This window comes from Enhydra lutris, unplaced genomic scaffold, assembly GCF_002288905.1.
Source record: "Enhydra lutris kenyoni isolate GAN:26980312 unplaced genomic scaffold, ASM228890v2 scaffoldscaffold82, whole genome shotgun sequence".
NCBI lineage: Eukaryota > Metazoa > Chordata > Mammalia > Carnivora > Mustelidae > Enhydra > Enhydra lutris.
In genome coordinates, this window is record NW_019154166.1 from 1,817,511 (window position 1) to 1,833,590 (window position 16,080).

The following is a 16,080-nucleotide window of genomic DNA, read 5'->3' on the forward strand; positions in this document are numbered from 1 at the left end:
TTCCATGAGCAACATGTCTTAAGTGAGAACCGCAAGCTGCAGGAAGTGTGGACAGTAGGGCAGAGATCTTTCTAAACAACCCAAACCAAGCACCCCTCGAAGCATATTCATGATCGCAGATGATTCTCGAACACACAGAAACCTGAGCAGACCCTTGGGGCTCACCGCGGGCGTCCCTGCTGGGATTGGGGTAGTGAAATCAGTGGGAAAGGAGGCAGCTAAAGGGTAAAAATATGCCAGCTTTTTTCCTCTCTGAATGGACACGGCTCCCTGAGAGCAAACCATCTTTGACTCTTCTCTGAGCCTAGAGCGTCCCCCTCTCTGGCCCCCTCTGAGGTCCCCCAAAGGCTTGTCCTTCCTGGCCACACCCTCCCCATCTCCCATGCCACCCCAATCTCCCTTGGTCTGCAGAATGGGTAGGTGGGGAGGAGGGGGTAAATTTGCCTAAAGGGCCCAAGACACTACCTGAAAGAAAAGAGACTGATTCAGAATTTGTTTTACACGATTCAATAGTACTCAAGTCCTCTGTGGAAGCCTGAGAAGGTTCTACCACAGATCTACCAGCAGGAAGGAACACAAGGGGTCCCAAAAGGGGCCCTCTGTGAGGAAAGTGGCCGCTCAAATGACCAAGCTCAATGCCAAGACCTGACAGTTTCAGAGGCTAAAGCTGGACACAGCCTTGTTTCAGTCCCCTCGCACCAGAGTCACTCTTGGGGACAGTGCCCGAGCCCGTGTGAACTAAGAGCTTGGAAAGCCCAAGCGTCTATCACTATCGGTGGCCTATGCGGGGATCCCCGCACCCTTTAGACGGTGCAGGACAGAGTTTCCACAGCTACAGCCCCGCACAAGGACAGAAACAAGCGATGACACCCAGAGAGAAGTGCCGGGCGTGAGCGAGTCCTCAAGGGACTGACTGGAAAACCGGGTATCGTTCCTCCCCTGCAGTCAGGTCCTATATCTGCACAGCCTAACGTGACATGGTTTATAACATGACGTCCGCATGTCCCAGTCACCCTCGAGGAACAAAGAGACATGTCTAGAGCCCTGTGCTGAGTACGGGCTCAGACACTGCTGTGCCGGGCGCAGTGGGGTTACCCTCTCGGGGGGCTGCAGCTAGGACCATGCCGGCACACAAGAAAGGAAGGGGATGAAATCATTCCTCAGTTTAGAAAAACACTTGCACAAGCCTTTCTGGCCATAAAACCTCAGGGCGACCCCCCACCCCCAGGCCCTGGCGGTGACCTAGTGAGGGAAGCTTTGATCAGGAAGTTGGCTGCCCTGCTAGGAGAGGTCACGGGAACGTGGGAGCCGCTTGGCTGCTGGCGCGGGGAATGGGGTCTGGGAGTCTGGAAGAGGGGGCGAGCTCAGCCTCGGGGTGCTCATGGGGCTGATGAGACCTTCCTTCCCGCTGACAGCGAGGCAAAACCCAGCGTTTGGCCCTTCCAGCAGCATGCGGAACAGAATGGTCACATAAGGAAAAAAAAAATTAAGTAAGAGGTTTAATTCTCTGTATTGAAACAAGAGACCGCTCCCCAGTGCCCTTGTCTGAGGACATTTACGTTACAAAACATGTCATTTGGGGCAGTTCATCGTCTGCCTTGGGCTCAGGTTCCGCTTTGGGCTCCCTGCTCAGTGGGGAGCCTGCTTCTCCTCTCCTTCTGCCCCTGCTCGTGTTCCCTCTCTCACGATGTCTCTGTCAAATAAATAAAATATTTTTTTAAAAAAAGAAAACATGCAATTTTACACTCTTTCTCTGTCTCTTTGAAATGTGTGTGAATCTTCTTAGAAGCTAAACAAGCTTCTTGTCTGCTTTATGATCCAGGAATGTCTTTCCCAAGGGCCTGGGATCTACCTCTTTGAAATGTTCACATCAAAGGAGATAGTGCCCCTCTCTCCTGCTTCTGTGGGAGCCCAGGAGCCTAACCCAGGGGGGCTCCATGCTCCAAGCTGCAAAACCGCCTGTCATCGTAAAGATACAAGAACTCTGGGGCGCCTGGGTGGCTCAGTGGGTTAAGCCTCTGCCTTCGCCTCAGGTCATGATCTCAGGGTCCTGGGATCGAGCCCCGCATCGGGCTCTCTGCTCGGCGGGGAGCCTGCCTCCCCCTCTCCCTCTGCCTGCCTCTCTGCCTACTTGTAATCTCTGTCTGTCAAATAAATAAATAAAATCTTTAAAAAAAAGATACAAGAACTCTGTGCTTCTCATGATCAAGCCTAGCAATCACATGGACGGTCATACATTACCAGGCGATGGCAGGATGAACGGTGCAAAAGGTGCCGTCAAGCCTCTTCCTTGAGGGCCGGTTCCTGGTTATCTTGAGGGGGTGGAGCGGGCTGCGCCTGCCTGTCCATAGGGAAGGGGGAAGGTGTCTTTCTGTCTTTGCGGTCTCATCGTGGGTTACCTGGGAGGCACGTCCCATTCTGGTTTAATGCTTCTTCAGAAAGAAAACTGTTTTTCTCCGCTACCTTTGTTGGAGAGGTTTTTCGGGGCCAGGAATTGTATTCCCGCAACATGACGCAAGTGCTTAAAAAGGAAAAAGAAAAGAAGTGGGAGGAAGGTTCTAGAGGAGTATGACCCCTAGTGGGAGTCTGGGGTCTCTGGAGGGACCTGGAGAAACTGTGTGGTGGTAAGGCAGAGGAATTTCTAGAAGGGACGCAGACATTCAAGTGGAAATTGTTTCCCATGAGTAAATAACAGCATAATCGCAGATAAAACACACCGGCTTCAGCTAAGTGTTTTAAACATACTAACTCACTTCACATATGCACTAACTAGGGTGATTCTCGATTATTCCTTCCCCCTCTGCCATGTGACCCTGCTGTGCACTAGACAGGGCAGAAAAGGTGTCACAAAACAGCGGGGAAGCAGGTTCAAGGGTGGACTGATTTGGCGAGTAGGTCTCAAACAGCCTCTCCTACAGGCAAAAGCAACCTTTTGGGGTCTGTGTGGGAAAGGTCAGATACAGCTACTACATAGGGGTAATGTGAGCCATTTTACTGGGTGAGCCCCAAAACTGCGAGAACTGGCAGACACCCAGTCCTGAGCGCAGACGATGTAGGGAGGGGTCGGCCTGGGAATATAAAAGGGAATGGCAGCCTGGAAAGGACCAGACACTTCTGTGAGGTTGGGAGGCTGTCCTGCGGGCCTAGAAGCCCTCTTATCCCCAGTAACCACCATGCCATATCATTTTGAGGTTCAGGCTCAAGAAAGAAGCTTTAACTTGCCCTGCCCTAGTGCTACCATGCATAACCTGGGAACCAAATATTTCTAAGGGACCTGGAGCAGGGCCTAGACAGGGACCTGCCGGAGGCTTTCTCAGATTCCTGGGCAGGGGTGAGCGTGACAAAGCCTGAGCCCGGAATTGGCCTCCCAGAGTTTACAAAGTCCCTAACCAGCACTGGCCCCCCGTTTCCTGCCCTTAGAGCCCCGCAGGAAATATCTGGGGGGAGGGGAGAGATAAGGACAACCAGGCTGATGAAAGAAGTGGGATTCAAGGCCCAGTGAAAGCTATTTACATATAACTTTTCAGGAGAAAACAATTTGGGTAGGGGAAGAACTCATCAGGGTCAGTGAGACAAATTAATCTCAAACCGCAGGGCACGGGGCTGCATTCACCTGGCAAGGACAAAGGTCATGGGAATCACCCTTGTATGCTGGGTTCCTACCTGACTCCGTGCGGCAGGCACCCTAACACTTGAGTCCCTAATATTTTCTGCACCCACTGAACGCCGGACAAAAGGAGCTTTGACTGCCCTACCTGTCAGGCCTGTTTCCGGTGTATCTAGGATGTGCGAAACTGGGCTGCAGGACAGAGGGGAGCAAGTCCCTGAGCTGCTACTTTTCCAGGCTCTAGGGAGCCCCTGGTCGTTTCCTGCAGGGCTGGGCTCCGGTGTGGTAGAAATTAGGGACCCGAGGTCTTATGGGGGGAATGAGGGTGGGTCTACGGGAGCCCAGCACGGCCTTCCAGGGCAGCCTTCCCCAGATGCCAGCCCAAGAGAAGGGGCGACTTCCTCCTCCTTTGGAAGACCCACTCACCCTCTCTTCCTCCCGCCTCCCCAGAGGCCAGTATCCTCAGCCTCGCTCCCAATAACCCCGGGGCCACCGCGACCGCCGACCCCCGCCCCTAAGCCCAGGCGGGGCGCCTCCATCCTCTCGGCCCCGCCCAGGCCCGGACCCCTTTATCTTCCCGCAGCTACGCCCTACCCGGGGCAAGGCCCTGCCCACAGCCCGCCACCGCAGGTTCGGGCTAGTCCCGGGCGGGGAAAGGGCAGCGCCGGAAAATCGTGAGGAGGGCGGGCACGCAGAGCATCTTTAAAGGCCCACGACTCCCCGGAGGCGCCTCGACAGCCGCCGGCGGCCCCGGGCGATCCCCACCAGCGCGCAGGACCCGGCTCCGCGCCCGAGCTGCCGGGGGCGCCATGGGCCGCTACCGCATCCGCGTGGCCACCGGGGCCTGGCTCTTCTCCGGGTCGCACAACCGCGTGCAGCTGTGGCTGGTCGGGACGCGCGGGGAGGCGGAGCTGCAGCTGCGGCTGCGGCCGGCCCGGGGCCAGGTCAGCGGACGGGGAAGGGGACCCCCGACCTTGGCCCGGCCTGGGTTCGCGGCGGTGGGGCGGCGGGGGTCGCGGGGGCGGGGGGGGGGGGCGGACGAGGGACAGCCCCAGCGCGCCGGAGAGGACTTGCCGGGGCAGGGAGAGGATCCAGAGCCAAGGCCCGGGCTGGACTCCAGCCCCTCCTCCCTTCCGCCCGGGTCCTCACAGCCTCCACGGCTTCCCCAAGTGACCCCAGGGCCAAGGTCGATGCCGGAGGAGGGGTCTGGTCAGAGGCTGCTCAGGAGAGCACCTTGCAGGGACAGCTCAGGGATGGACCGAGCTCGGTGACGTCGGACCCTGGGGCGCAGGTGTCCAGAGGAGGGAACAGGTGTTGTCTCTAGAGGCCTTCGGCAGTGGAGGCTCAAGCGCACCAAAACGGCCTCTCCGGGGCCCCTGGTGCTCAGTGTCGTGGGCTGTGGTCCCCACAGGAGGAGGAGTTTGATCGCGATGTCCCCAAGGACTTGGGGCCCCTACAGTTTGTGAAGTTGTGCAAACACCACTCCCTGGTGGACGACGCATGGTTCTGCGACCTCATCACGGTGCGGGGCCCGGGAGCCTGCGAGGAGGCCGCCTTCCCCTGCTACCGCTGGGTGCAGGGCCAGGGCGTGCTGAGCCTGCCCGAGGGCACCGGTGAGGGCTAGGGGGGCAGAGGGGTGGGGACGCGGGTGAAGTGGTGGTCCGAGCTGGGCACAGTGGGTGCTGGGCACATGAGGTGGGGACAAGACAGGGGTCAGGGCAAGGTCCCTCATTTCCGGAAGTTACAGCCAGGATGAAGGGCTGCCAGGGAGGCTGGAAGGGAAGGTCGCGATCTGGAGACGCCCTCTTCCAAGAAGAGGACGGGCCTGGGGTCCCAGCAGTAACGGAAAACGGGAGAGCAGAGAGAGGGGAAAGGAGATCCGTGCGTAGCCAGATTAATGGGGGGGGGCTGTAAGGGTGGCAGGTGCAGCAGGAGACAGGGACCCCTGGGCAGGTGGCAGCTAAGGGAAGAGGATAAACGCTCCGAGCCGTGAGCCCAGAGCGGGTGTGGTTGGGGAAGCATGGGAGGAGACTGTGAGGGACAGGGAGCATCCCGACAGCAGGGCAGGGACCTAATGTGGGAAACAGGAGATAAATCGGGAGACACACGAGGGCAGTAAGGATGGAAACGTGGAAGATACGGCTTTGACACAGGCAGGGACGGGCCCAGAGAGCAGGAGCAAGTCAACAAGGACTGTGGTGGGAAGTCTAAGGAGGGCGGCCCCGGGAAAGACAGCCGGCACCGCTGCGCTCAGCAGCTCTCGAGGACAGTGGAAGGTGTGACAGGCGAGGCTGGAAACCTGAAATCGAGCCAGGCGGTACGTGGTAGAAACAGGTGTGATCCCATGGGTCATTAAGACGGTCTCAGACTGATGAAGGGGATGAATCCGACCACAGGTAGGATGATTAGGATCCGGTAGGGACAGACAAATCGAGGAAGAAAGGGGACATAGAGGGGAGAGCAAGGGCCACACAGAACCGTGCAATCATCTTAATGCCCGACCCTCCAGCACGCCTGCCAGAAGACAATGCCCTGGACGTATTCCAGAAGCATCGAGAGAAAGAACTGAAGGAAAGACAAATGCTGTACTGGTGAGCACTGGCCCGCGAGCCCCCCAAAGGTCCCCCCTTCCCTGGCCCTGCCCCCCTCGCTGACCTACACACCCTCCCTGAAGCCTGGGCCCCATCTCCTAGCTGGGACACCTGGAAGGAGGGGCTACCCCTGACGATAGCGGCCGGGTGTCAAGATGATCTGCCTCCGAACATGAGGTTCCATGAGGACAAGAGGCTAGACTTCGAGTGGGCGCTGAAGGCAGGGTGAGGAAAAGCCTGGGGCTCAGAGAGGAAGAGGGCCAGGAGACCCAGGAACGGGGGCGACAAGGGAGGGGCCGAGGGCTCGGCGACTGGGTTCACATCTCCACGCTTGTTTAGGGCGCTGGAGATGGTCCTCAAACGTGTTTACACCCTCCTGAGCCCCTGGAACCGCCTGGAGGATTTTGATCAGATCTTCTGGGGCCAGAAGAGCGCCCTGGCTGGTCAGTGGTTCCCCAAGATCCCTATAGACCCCTAAGGGCCCCTTTGGATGACTTGACTGCCACACCCCAGAGTCCCCCATGACTCCTTCCCTTAGGAGGCCTGAACATCTCACAGAGGCCTCCGGAATGAAAAGCCAGGGGCTGGAGATAGGGTGGTTGTGTGCCGGAACCGCTGGGCTAGGGCCTGGGGGAGAGGGACCTCTGGGCTGTGATAAGCACCCCCTCCTCCCCCACCTGACCCCACAGAGAAGGTCCACCAGTGCTGGCGGGATGACGAGATTTTCGGCTACCAGTTCCTCAACGGGGCCAACCCCATGCTGCTGAGACGCTCCGTGTCCCTGCCCTCCCGGCTGGTGCTGACCCCAGGGCTGGAGGCACTGAGGGCCCAGCTGGAGAGCGAACTCCAGGTACTGCCTCCCATCCTGCTGGTTCCCCTGGCCATACAGCGAGGAGACGTGCTGAACGGGGGGTGGGGGGGCACCAAAGATGAGTTGGGGGAGGGAGGCTGTGGGCATCCGCCCTGCCTGGGTGCAGAGTCCCGTGCTGGAAAAACCTACAGGTGACAAAGCGTGCAGGGGAAACTGTGAGGCGCTCCCAGGGTGAAGGGCAATGGCGTGGGTTCCCAGGGCACAGGTGGGGCCAGCGATGGTAACAGGGACAAGGACATTCGCTGGCTGCTGTCCAGACTCCTGACCCAGCGACTCAGGCAGGGGGGAAGGTGAAGGAGGCGCTGCCAGGGGTGGAGAGCGGGGAGGTCTCTTGGAAGAGAGCTGGGTTCGGAGGAGAGAAGCCAGGTGTGAGCGTGCGCGGGCCTGGGCGGGTGTGTGCTGGATTCCGCGACAGTGGACACTAGGGACCCTGGGGGTGGCCGGCAGTAGAGCAGAGGTTTGGACACGTGGGGAAAGAACTCAGTTTGCTGAGCTGGGGGGTCGCTGGGGGCAAACACAGGGAGCAGCCATGGAAGGGTGATGGCAAGGGGGCCGGCCAGCCTGGCTGAAGGACGGCTTCCAGCACCGGCACTGTGGACAGCACTGTGCACAGGCTGGGTCCTGACCCCGGGGCTGCTCCCGCACACGGGGCACTGTTTGTCCGTTCACGTCTATAAACCAAGAGGTGCTGGCCCAGATGCTCTAGTCCCGCCAACAGGACGCTGGTACTGACACAGGATGGCGGCCAGAAGCTACATCAACGTGTCCCCCTTGGTCCTGGCCCTGGAGGCGTGCTTTCCACTCGAACCACGGGCACCTTCCTCCTCTCCCCAGAACGGTTCCCTGTTTGAGGCCGACTTCATCCTGCTGGATGGAATTCCAGCCAACGTGATCCGGGGCGAGAAGCAGTACGTGGCCGCCCCCCTCGTCCTGCTGAAGATGGAACCCGACGGGAAGCTGCTGCCCATGGCCATCCAGGTGAGGCGCCCTGGGCGCGCCCCACCCCGCACTGCTCTCTGTTCGCCCCAACCTCCGCTCCTGGGGATGCAGCCCCCACTCCTTGGCTCGCAAGCGCTCCTCCTCACACAATGAGACCTGCCTCCTGTCACTGTGTGTGCCTGCAGTCTGCTTTCCCCTGACTCACCCAACTGGGAGTTCTTGTTCTGCTCCAGAGCCACAATGGCCTTTTGGATTCTCACCCTGGACCGGCTGGTTCTCAGACTTTAGAGGGCATCGCAGTCACCGGCGGGCCCGTTAGCGTACGCGGCTGGGGCCCACCGCCGGACTTCCTGATTCCGTAGGTCTGGGCTGGGGACGGAGCGTGTGTATTTCTAACAAGCCCCCGAGTGATGCTGGTTTGGGAACATACTTCAAGAAACACCCTAATCCCCCTGGAGCCTTTCTGACTCCAAACACCCACCATCAGATGAACACCCTTTCTCCCGCGGTTCTCAGCAGCTACAAGTACTGTCCACTGTCTCACCCATCCGGCTTCCTTTCCCACTGGCCAGCCCCCCCACCCCAGCAGCATCTCCTCCCTGCAGCCCCCGCTTTGATGCTCCTGCCTTCACCCCTCCATCCGGGCACTGGTGTGGCGACACAGCCAGCGAGAGGCAGGGCAGAAGATGGCCTCAGCCCTCCCCCTGGATTGTAACCCCTGGGGAGCAACCGTCTTCCTCACTCCCCTGCCGTCCCCACCGACCCCCCACCACCCACCAAAGAAAAGCAAAGGCTTGATAACGGGCTTGATTTCCTGCTTACAGATCCAGCCCCCCAGCCCCAGATCCCCGACCCCACCGCTGTTCCTGCCCTCGGATCCCCCACTTGCCTGGCTCCTGGCAAAGACCTGGGTCCGAAACTCTGACTTCCAGCTCCACCAGCTCCAGTACCACCTCCTCAACACTCACCTGGTGGCCGAGGTCATCGCTGTGGCCACCATGAGGCGCCTCCCGGGGCTGCACCCCGTCTTCAAGGTACGTGCTACGCTCTACCCTCTGTGTCCCCAGGGACAGGAAACAGCCCGAGAGCCAACGACATGGCAACCACAAAAATGTTTCTGTCAGTTTGTGAGAGCAAGAAGGGAGACAAGACGGAAGACTGCCTTCCCCCCAAATCCCCATTCAATCGCGTCATTTAGGGTTCCTTGAGGACATCTTACTGAAGGAGCCCCCTGAAATTCTCAGAGAGCTGCCAACCTAGCAATGGGTCTGGATTCTAGCAGGAGTGTTGTTAGTAAAACAGCAGCCTTGATCCTGCCTTAGGAGCCTCTCTGTGCAGCCAGAAGGACACGTGATGCCCATGAGACCATCCAGAGACCAGTGTCTGGAACTAGAAATTACAAGAGACAAGCCACAGACACCAGAGAACTGATGGGAGAATGTTCTACCCCAGCCAAGGAGTTTGCTAAGTAGGAACAGATCAGAAGGCAAGGGACACCCCGGGAGGCAGGTGGAGAAAGACGCACGTTGGAAAGTTGGTGATCTGGAAGAGAAGTAAAAAGAAACCAAGGACTTGGCTGGGGGTGGGGAGCCACAGTGCACCTGGGCACCAGACCGGAGAAAGAAAGGCAAGAGGGCCGTGCTGTGGCAGCATCCAGCAACCCACAAGCTGTGGGTGTGCTAAAGACCTAGAAATACCGAAATTTGATAAAAGAGAGAGCTCAGTATCCACTGCTAAGCAGAAGGCAACAAAATAAGACTCACAGTTGTGTAAAAATGTCCTCAACATCTTGCACAGGGACATGGCCGAGAAGGGACAAATCCAGGGGTAATTGCCAGAAACAGCCCACTCGGAAGGAGAGCCAGTCTGGAAGCAAAGAGCAGGGCTTCCATTTTAGGTGCCAGGAGTGGAAATGTTGGCAAGATATGCACACGAGTTCCAGCGCTGGGGTTTCAGCTGGGGGCTTCCCGGCACCCCCACCCCTAAGCCTGGCCCCCAGTAGCTATGGCCCCTCTGAGTCTAGGGTAACACAGACCAGACGGATTTACGGCTCTCAGGGTGCTCCTGCATCACAATCTTCTGGTCTTCGGGAACAGGTCAGGCTTCTCTTCAGGCTCACGCTCCCCCATCATGAGGTCAGCCCTGTCCCCACCTATGTCAGCCTTGACCCAGGGCAGACGGCTGGGCTGTGATCAGTCCCACGGGGGAGCAAAGTCTGCTCACTCACAAAGATTCCGTGCGCGGGCTGGCTCTGGCCTCGGCTGCTGGGGTGCGCATCCAGAATCCTGACCTCCTGAGTCCAGAATCCTGAGCGCCACGGCGGGGTTGTAAAAGGACAGAATGACAGAACACAACCCCATGACACTGGCTAAAAGCTATGAAAGTCCTTCGTTCCTGCAAGGACCACTCCTGTCATTAGGGGCTGCTTGTCCTCAGGTGGCCGCTCTGCTCCCGTGGACTCTGGGCTTTCTAGGACACTCGGCGTCTCTCGGGAACTTTCTGGAAAGTTTTGGGCCAGTGCGAACTGCCTTCACATCTTGACCCCGGAGGTCCCACTTGGGTCGTTCCCTGAGCATGGCACCTACACGTCAGACAGACAGCAGCACTGCACGACGGCCGCACATACGCTGGGTGCAAATAAGACAAGACAGTCGGGGGTCAAAGGCCTTCCTGCAAGGACCAGACGGCCTTTTTCCATAGCTAGCACGAGTGTTTGCTAAAGCTATACAACAGAGGGATCTGACCGCCCAGCTCAGGGTGGCACAGGTCTGATGTCAGTCCCTCTGTGGGGTCAGCAGGAGGCTCAGTGGGGTCCCCCTAAGTGACTCACAGCACCCACCCCGAAAAGGGGCCTCGCATCACAGCCCCCAGCAGGGAAGCGGCCAGAAGACAGCTTCAGCTGTGAGGACGTGAAAGACAGAAACATAAAGGCCATCACAGGGGATGGTTCTTGACACCAGCACTCAAGGTGGGAACAGAGACAAATGGGAACGGCTCCAGCACAAGGGGCTCCGGGGGGCCTGATGGCCAGCGCGCTGCAGCCCCAGAGACGGGAGGCCCCGTCATCACCCCCAGTCCACAGATGCAGGGAGGGACGGGAACTGACACAGGTCAACACTCAGAGGGCCCGTGACCCTGGACGAGCACGGAAGCCAGTGGTTTAGTACAGCGTGATGGGCAGCAGGGGGCAGGGAGAGCAGGAGAGGGAGCTACGGGAGTGACAGGAGCAGCGGAAAACCAGACCTGCGGGGCAGGCGGGGCAGCAAGGAGAGCCTCCAGCGGGGAGAGGCCACGAGGCTGGGCGCCATGCCCCGTGAGGCAGGACCCCGCGTGGACTCCATAACCACCCCCACCCCCTCCACCCCAGCTCCTGATCCCGCACATCCGCTATACCTTGGAGATCAACACCCGGGCCAGATCCCAGCTCATCTCGGAAGGAGGGATATTTGATAAGGTGAGGAGGTAACAGGGCCTTGCGGGGGCGGGGCCGCTCGTCACCTGGCTCTCCGTGACCTCCTGCCACTTTCAAGATCCCAGACCAACCCGGGGGAGTGTCCTGGCCCTTAAACCCACGAGCCTGTCCCTTCCTCCCATGTCTGTCAATGAGCAACCCCACCTCGGAGCCCCTTGCTCGGCTCCATCCTGTCGTTCAGGGCCTCCCCTCTCTGCCCTCTCTGCCATCGCAGGTGGTGAGCACGGGTGGCGGGGGCCACGTGCACTTGCTGCGTCGGGCCATGGCTCAGCTGACCTACTGCTCCCTCTGTCCCCCCGACGACCTGGCTGACCGGGGCCTGCTGGGAATCCCAAGTGCTCTCTACGCCCATGACGCTTTACAGCTCTGGGGGATCATCGCCCGGTGGGTGACGGTGGGAGCGGAGGGGGAGAGTGGGGAGAGGGGGCTCCCACCTGACTTCAGCATGGGCCCAAACCCCACGTGGAAGCAAGAAGGGCCGGACAGGAGGGGCAGGAACTCAGTCCTGGGCAGAGAAGGAAGAGTCAGGAGGCAGCAGGGAGGGTCTGAAGCCGGGGAGACCGAGACAGGAAGTGCGGGGAGGTGAAGCCGACGGTGGCTAAACCACAGGGTCCCAGGGCCTGGATGGGGTCAGGGGAGTTTGTCAGGAAGAACACCTTTCAGCCATGGGGCCAAAATTCATTTAAAAAAAACTTAAAATGTTTCCTTCCTTTCTAAACCCATGTTTTGAAAGAGCTAAGGGATGTCCCCAAAGACAAGTCTTGTAAAATCTGTCCCCAGACACAGCGGGAGTCACCTGGGCCCAGGCCGCCGGAAAGCAGTCGAGGCTCTTCTCGTGGGAAGCTCACCTCCCTTCTTCCCCGGGCAGGTACGTGGAAGGCATCGTCCACCTCTTCTACCACAGGGACGACGTTGTGAGAGGGGACCCGGAGCTGCAGGCCTGGTGTCGGGAGATCACCGAGGTGGGGCTGTGCCAGGCGCAGGACCGAGGTAGGACCCTTCCCCAGGGATGGGGGCCGTTGGGCCGCTCTGCCCCTCTCGGTTCAGGACCCCAACCCCGCATCCCACCTCCCTCTCCAGCCACGTGTATAGCATCTCATTCCCATTCCCACCTGCTAAGACCACTTCTAGACACACCCAGGGGCTGTCCTCCTCAGAGACCCTGGCCATCACCCTCTACTGCCATCCCCAAGCCCCAGGCACATAGTGGGGCCCAAGCATGGGGCCCCATAAGACCAGAACCACAGCCAGGGCGGGATCTGCCCAGGCCCTGCTGGGGCTCCTGTTCTCCTCCTGGTTGTCTGTTTTCTCACATGAGGATAGAGATACATGGGAAGAGCTTCCAGCAAGGGCCATGATGTCCCACACTGCTTTCCCTCCCTGCCTCTCCCACCTGCCACTGTCCAGCACACACACATGTCCAGGGAGCACAGCGCATGTCCCACACTGCCCTAGTCCCATCCTCTCCCATCCCAACTTAGTACTGTACAGGTTCATGCCAACTGGGACCCCGCGCACGGCCCCTTGGGGCCACATTTCTGGGGCCAGTCCAGTTCCCCCTCCCCTCGGCTAGGATCTGGCTAGACCTGGGGCACCCCAACCTGCATTTTAACCTCTGGGGGAAGGAACAGCCTTTCTCGAGCTCTTGCTAGGTTCGTCCTCCCCTCTCTAGCACACATGGGCCTGCGGGGGCTGCTTTAGATCATTCTTGGGGTACATGCCAGCACCTCTGGCTCTCTGGGACAACTCCAGATGTTTACTGGGGAGAGCCAGGCCCCAGGGATGCGGCCAACACTCACATTCACCCTTCCGGGCCCAAACTTTGTCTTGGACACCTCAGAACTGTCTCTCAGATCCCCCAGGCCCCTGGAAGACCCTTCCTCTCTCTCCCTGCTCAGCTTCTCCCCAACCACTCTCTACATTGGGAAAACAAAAATAAACATTCACGTGTCAGCTTTAATCTCCACCAACTGCCTCTCATCCTCTCTTCCTCCGCTCGCCTCGGTTCTCATCACACACTTTGCCTAATTTTCCCAACAGCCTTTTTAGAGGAAGTGTGCTAAAATTAAAAACAGCTTGAGAGCAGCAGTCAGGAACCCGAGTTCAAGGTCAGCCTCTGCCTCTTCCGGACCATGTGATCCTGACAAGTAGTTCTCTCTCTTTGGTCTTTGATTTTTTTTTTAATTGATAGAAAGGGAGTGATTATATTTGTTCCACTTAACGCATAGGCTTAGTGGCTCTAAGTCACCATCTCCACTGTAGAATCAGTGGCCTGAGATAACCTTTGTGGAAAGCCTCTCTTGGCCGTGACACTATAAATACACGACTTCTTCTGTTCCTCCCTTTATAACTCAGGCATTTACAACTCTCTATTGGGGAACAGGAGGAAAAGTCCCTAAATTCCTAACCACTTTTTGAGGCAGAAGATATTCAAGCACTCAGCGTTTTTCAGACCCAATAATAACAATTCCCTAATAATTCCATAATAACAATAATCATTATTTACCGAGCCTTTGTCACATATGAGGTGATTTCAATATGTTATCACCCACATTTTATAAGTGAAAAAATGGAAATTCAGAGAGATTAAGTAATCAGCCTAAGACACCCAGATTATATTGCTTGAACCTGAAGTGAAACTTAGGTCTAATGCCAATGTATTTGAATAAATAAATGAATAGACACCCATCAAAGCCAAAATACAGTGGACCCTCAAATGGGGTGGGGGGGGTAGGGACGCTGACCCTCCCCCATATACACCGAGCAGTCAAAAATCTGCCTATAACTTTTGACTCCTGAAAAACTTAACTACTAAGAGTCTACTGTTGACTGGAAGCCTTCCCAATGACATAAAGAGTCAATTTACCCCATCCTGTGTGCCGTATGCGTTGTACGCTATATTCTGACAGTAAAGCGAACTAGAAAAGAGAAAACATGAAGAAAACCATACAAAGGAGTAAATACATGTCTGTACCCACTATAAAAAAGCCACACCTAAACGGACCCACGCAGTTCGAGCACGACTAGTGTAGACACCCCCAAGACGACCACCTGCATTTCTCTCCTCTCGCACTGGAGCCCCTAAATCCTGTTCCTCTCTGGCAGGTTTCCCCGTCTCCTTCCAGTCCCAGAAGCAACTCTGCCATTTCCTTACCATGTGTGTCTTCACATGCACTGCTCAGCACGGGGCCATCAACCAGGGCCAGGTATGAGAGCCGAAAGCCCAGGTCCCTGAAGGCAGGCGTCTGGACCTTGGGATTCCTAAGGGAGAGACAGGGGTTCAAAGCATAAGTCTCAGGATCCTAGGGTTGCAGTTTCTTCCCCCAGCTGGACTGGTATGCCTGGGTCCCTAACGCCCCATGCACAATGCGGATGCCCCCGCCCACCTCCAAGGAAGAAATAACAATGGCCACGGTGATGGCTTCACTACCTGATATCAGACAGGCCTGTCTTCAAATGACCATCACGTGGCATCTGGGTCGCCGCCAGCCAGACATGGTAAGAGGGGACTCTGGGAAAGGGAAATGACAGTTGGAAGGGAAACATCGGAACAGAGGCTAGGCCCTCCGTGCTTCTGCCTCTAGACTGGAAACTGATGCATCCTTTGTCCTTTCCTAGGTGCCTCTGGGGCATCACAAAGAAAAGTATTTCTCAAGTCCCAAGGCCAAGGCGGTATTAAACCAATTCCAAACAGATTTGGAAAACCTAGAGAGAGAGATCACAGCCCGGAATGCGCGACTTGACCTGCCGTATGACTACCTGAAACCCAGCCGCATAGAGAACAGCGTCACTATCTGAGGCCTGTGGCATCCCCACCTCCAAGACTTCAAATCAGCTCCAGGACTAATATTTCCAGTTTGAATGTCATGGTTTCCAGAGTCTCTGAGGCTAAAGCTCTATTTTCTCCCCCAACCAAATCCCCAACGTCGGTATCCCCTCCGTCCAGGGAGGGCAACAAACCTTTTCTGTAAAGGCCAGACGATAAATATTTTAGGCTTTGTAAGGCTGCGTCATCTCTGTCCCAACTACTTAGCTTTCCCGATAGAGCACAGAAGCAGCCACCAGATGATAAGGAAGGAGTGTGACCGTGTCCCCATAAAAAATTACTTAAGAACAGTGAAATATGTCACAAAATTCTCTTCTTCCTTTGGTTGGCTCCACCGTTTAAATATGCAAAGAGGATCTGTGCTTTGCGAATGGGACAGGCACAGGCTGTGGGCTGGATCTGACCCTCGGGGGCCATCCTCACACCAGGTAACCCCGCATTAGCCTGAGGCACTGACCCTACTTGCCAAACAGCCAGAGGATGCTCTGAGGGGGGATGGGGAAGATTTCCTGCATAAATCAACTACCTCAACTAATTCTCCTTTCCCAGGAGCTAGATCCCCTACACCGGTGGCCAAACTAAACCTTTATGACTCTGTGCTTTGATAACATTCCCTCCACCCTGTTCCCCCTCTTCACGCGCCGACCCCAAAAGTCCTCCAGTAAGAATGGTGTTCCTGGGGAGAAGAAAAACCTGCCATTCCTGGATGGCTCCCTGCCCCCCTGGCAGCCTCGAGCTAAGAAGACCTGAGATTCCTGTCCCAGGGCCCCATTT

The 16,080-nt window shown here is 57.2% G+C and overlaps 1 protein-coding gene across 1 annotated transcript; it reads left to right on the forward strand.

The window, feature by feature from the left end:
• The first annotated feature begins 4,416 nt into the window (after window positions 1-4,416).
• Window positions 4,417-15,596, forward strand: LOC111161172 (arachidonate 12-lipoxygenase, 12S type). The gene is made up of 14 exons (XM_022524717.1): window positions 4,417-4,551; window positions 5,019-5,220; window positions 6,117-6,198; window positions 6,301-6,423; window positions 6,538-6,641; window positions 6,888-7,048; window positions 7,904-8,047; window positions 8,833-9,042; window positions 11,376-11,462; window positions 11,695-11,864; window positions 12,349-12,470; window positions 14,586-14,686; window positions 14,808-14,978; window positions 15,099-15,596. Exons 1-14 carry the CDS (start codon window positions 4,417-4,419, stop codon window positions 15,276-15,278), a joined length of 1,992 nt encoding a protein of 663 aa, XP_022380425.1. The 3' UTR covers window positions 15,279-15,596.
• Window positions 15,597-16,080: the final 484 nt, after the last annotated feature.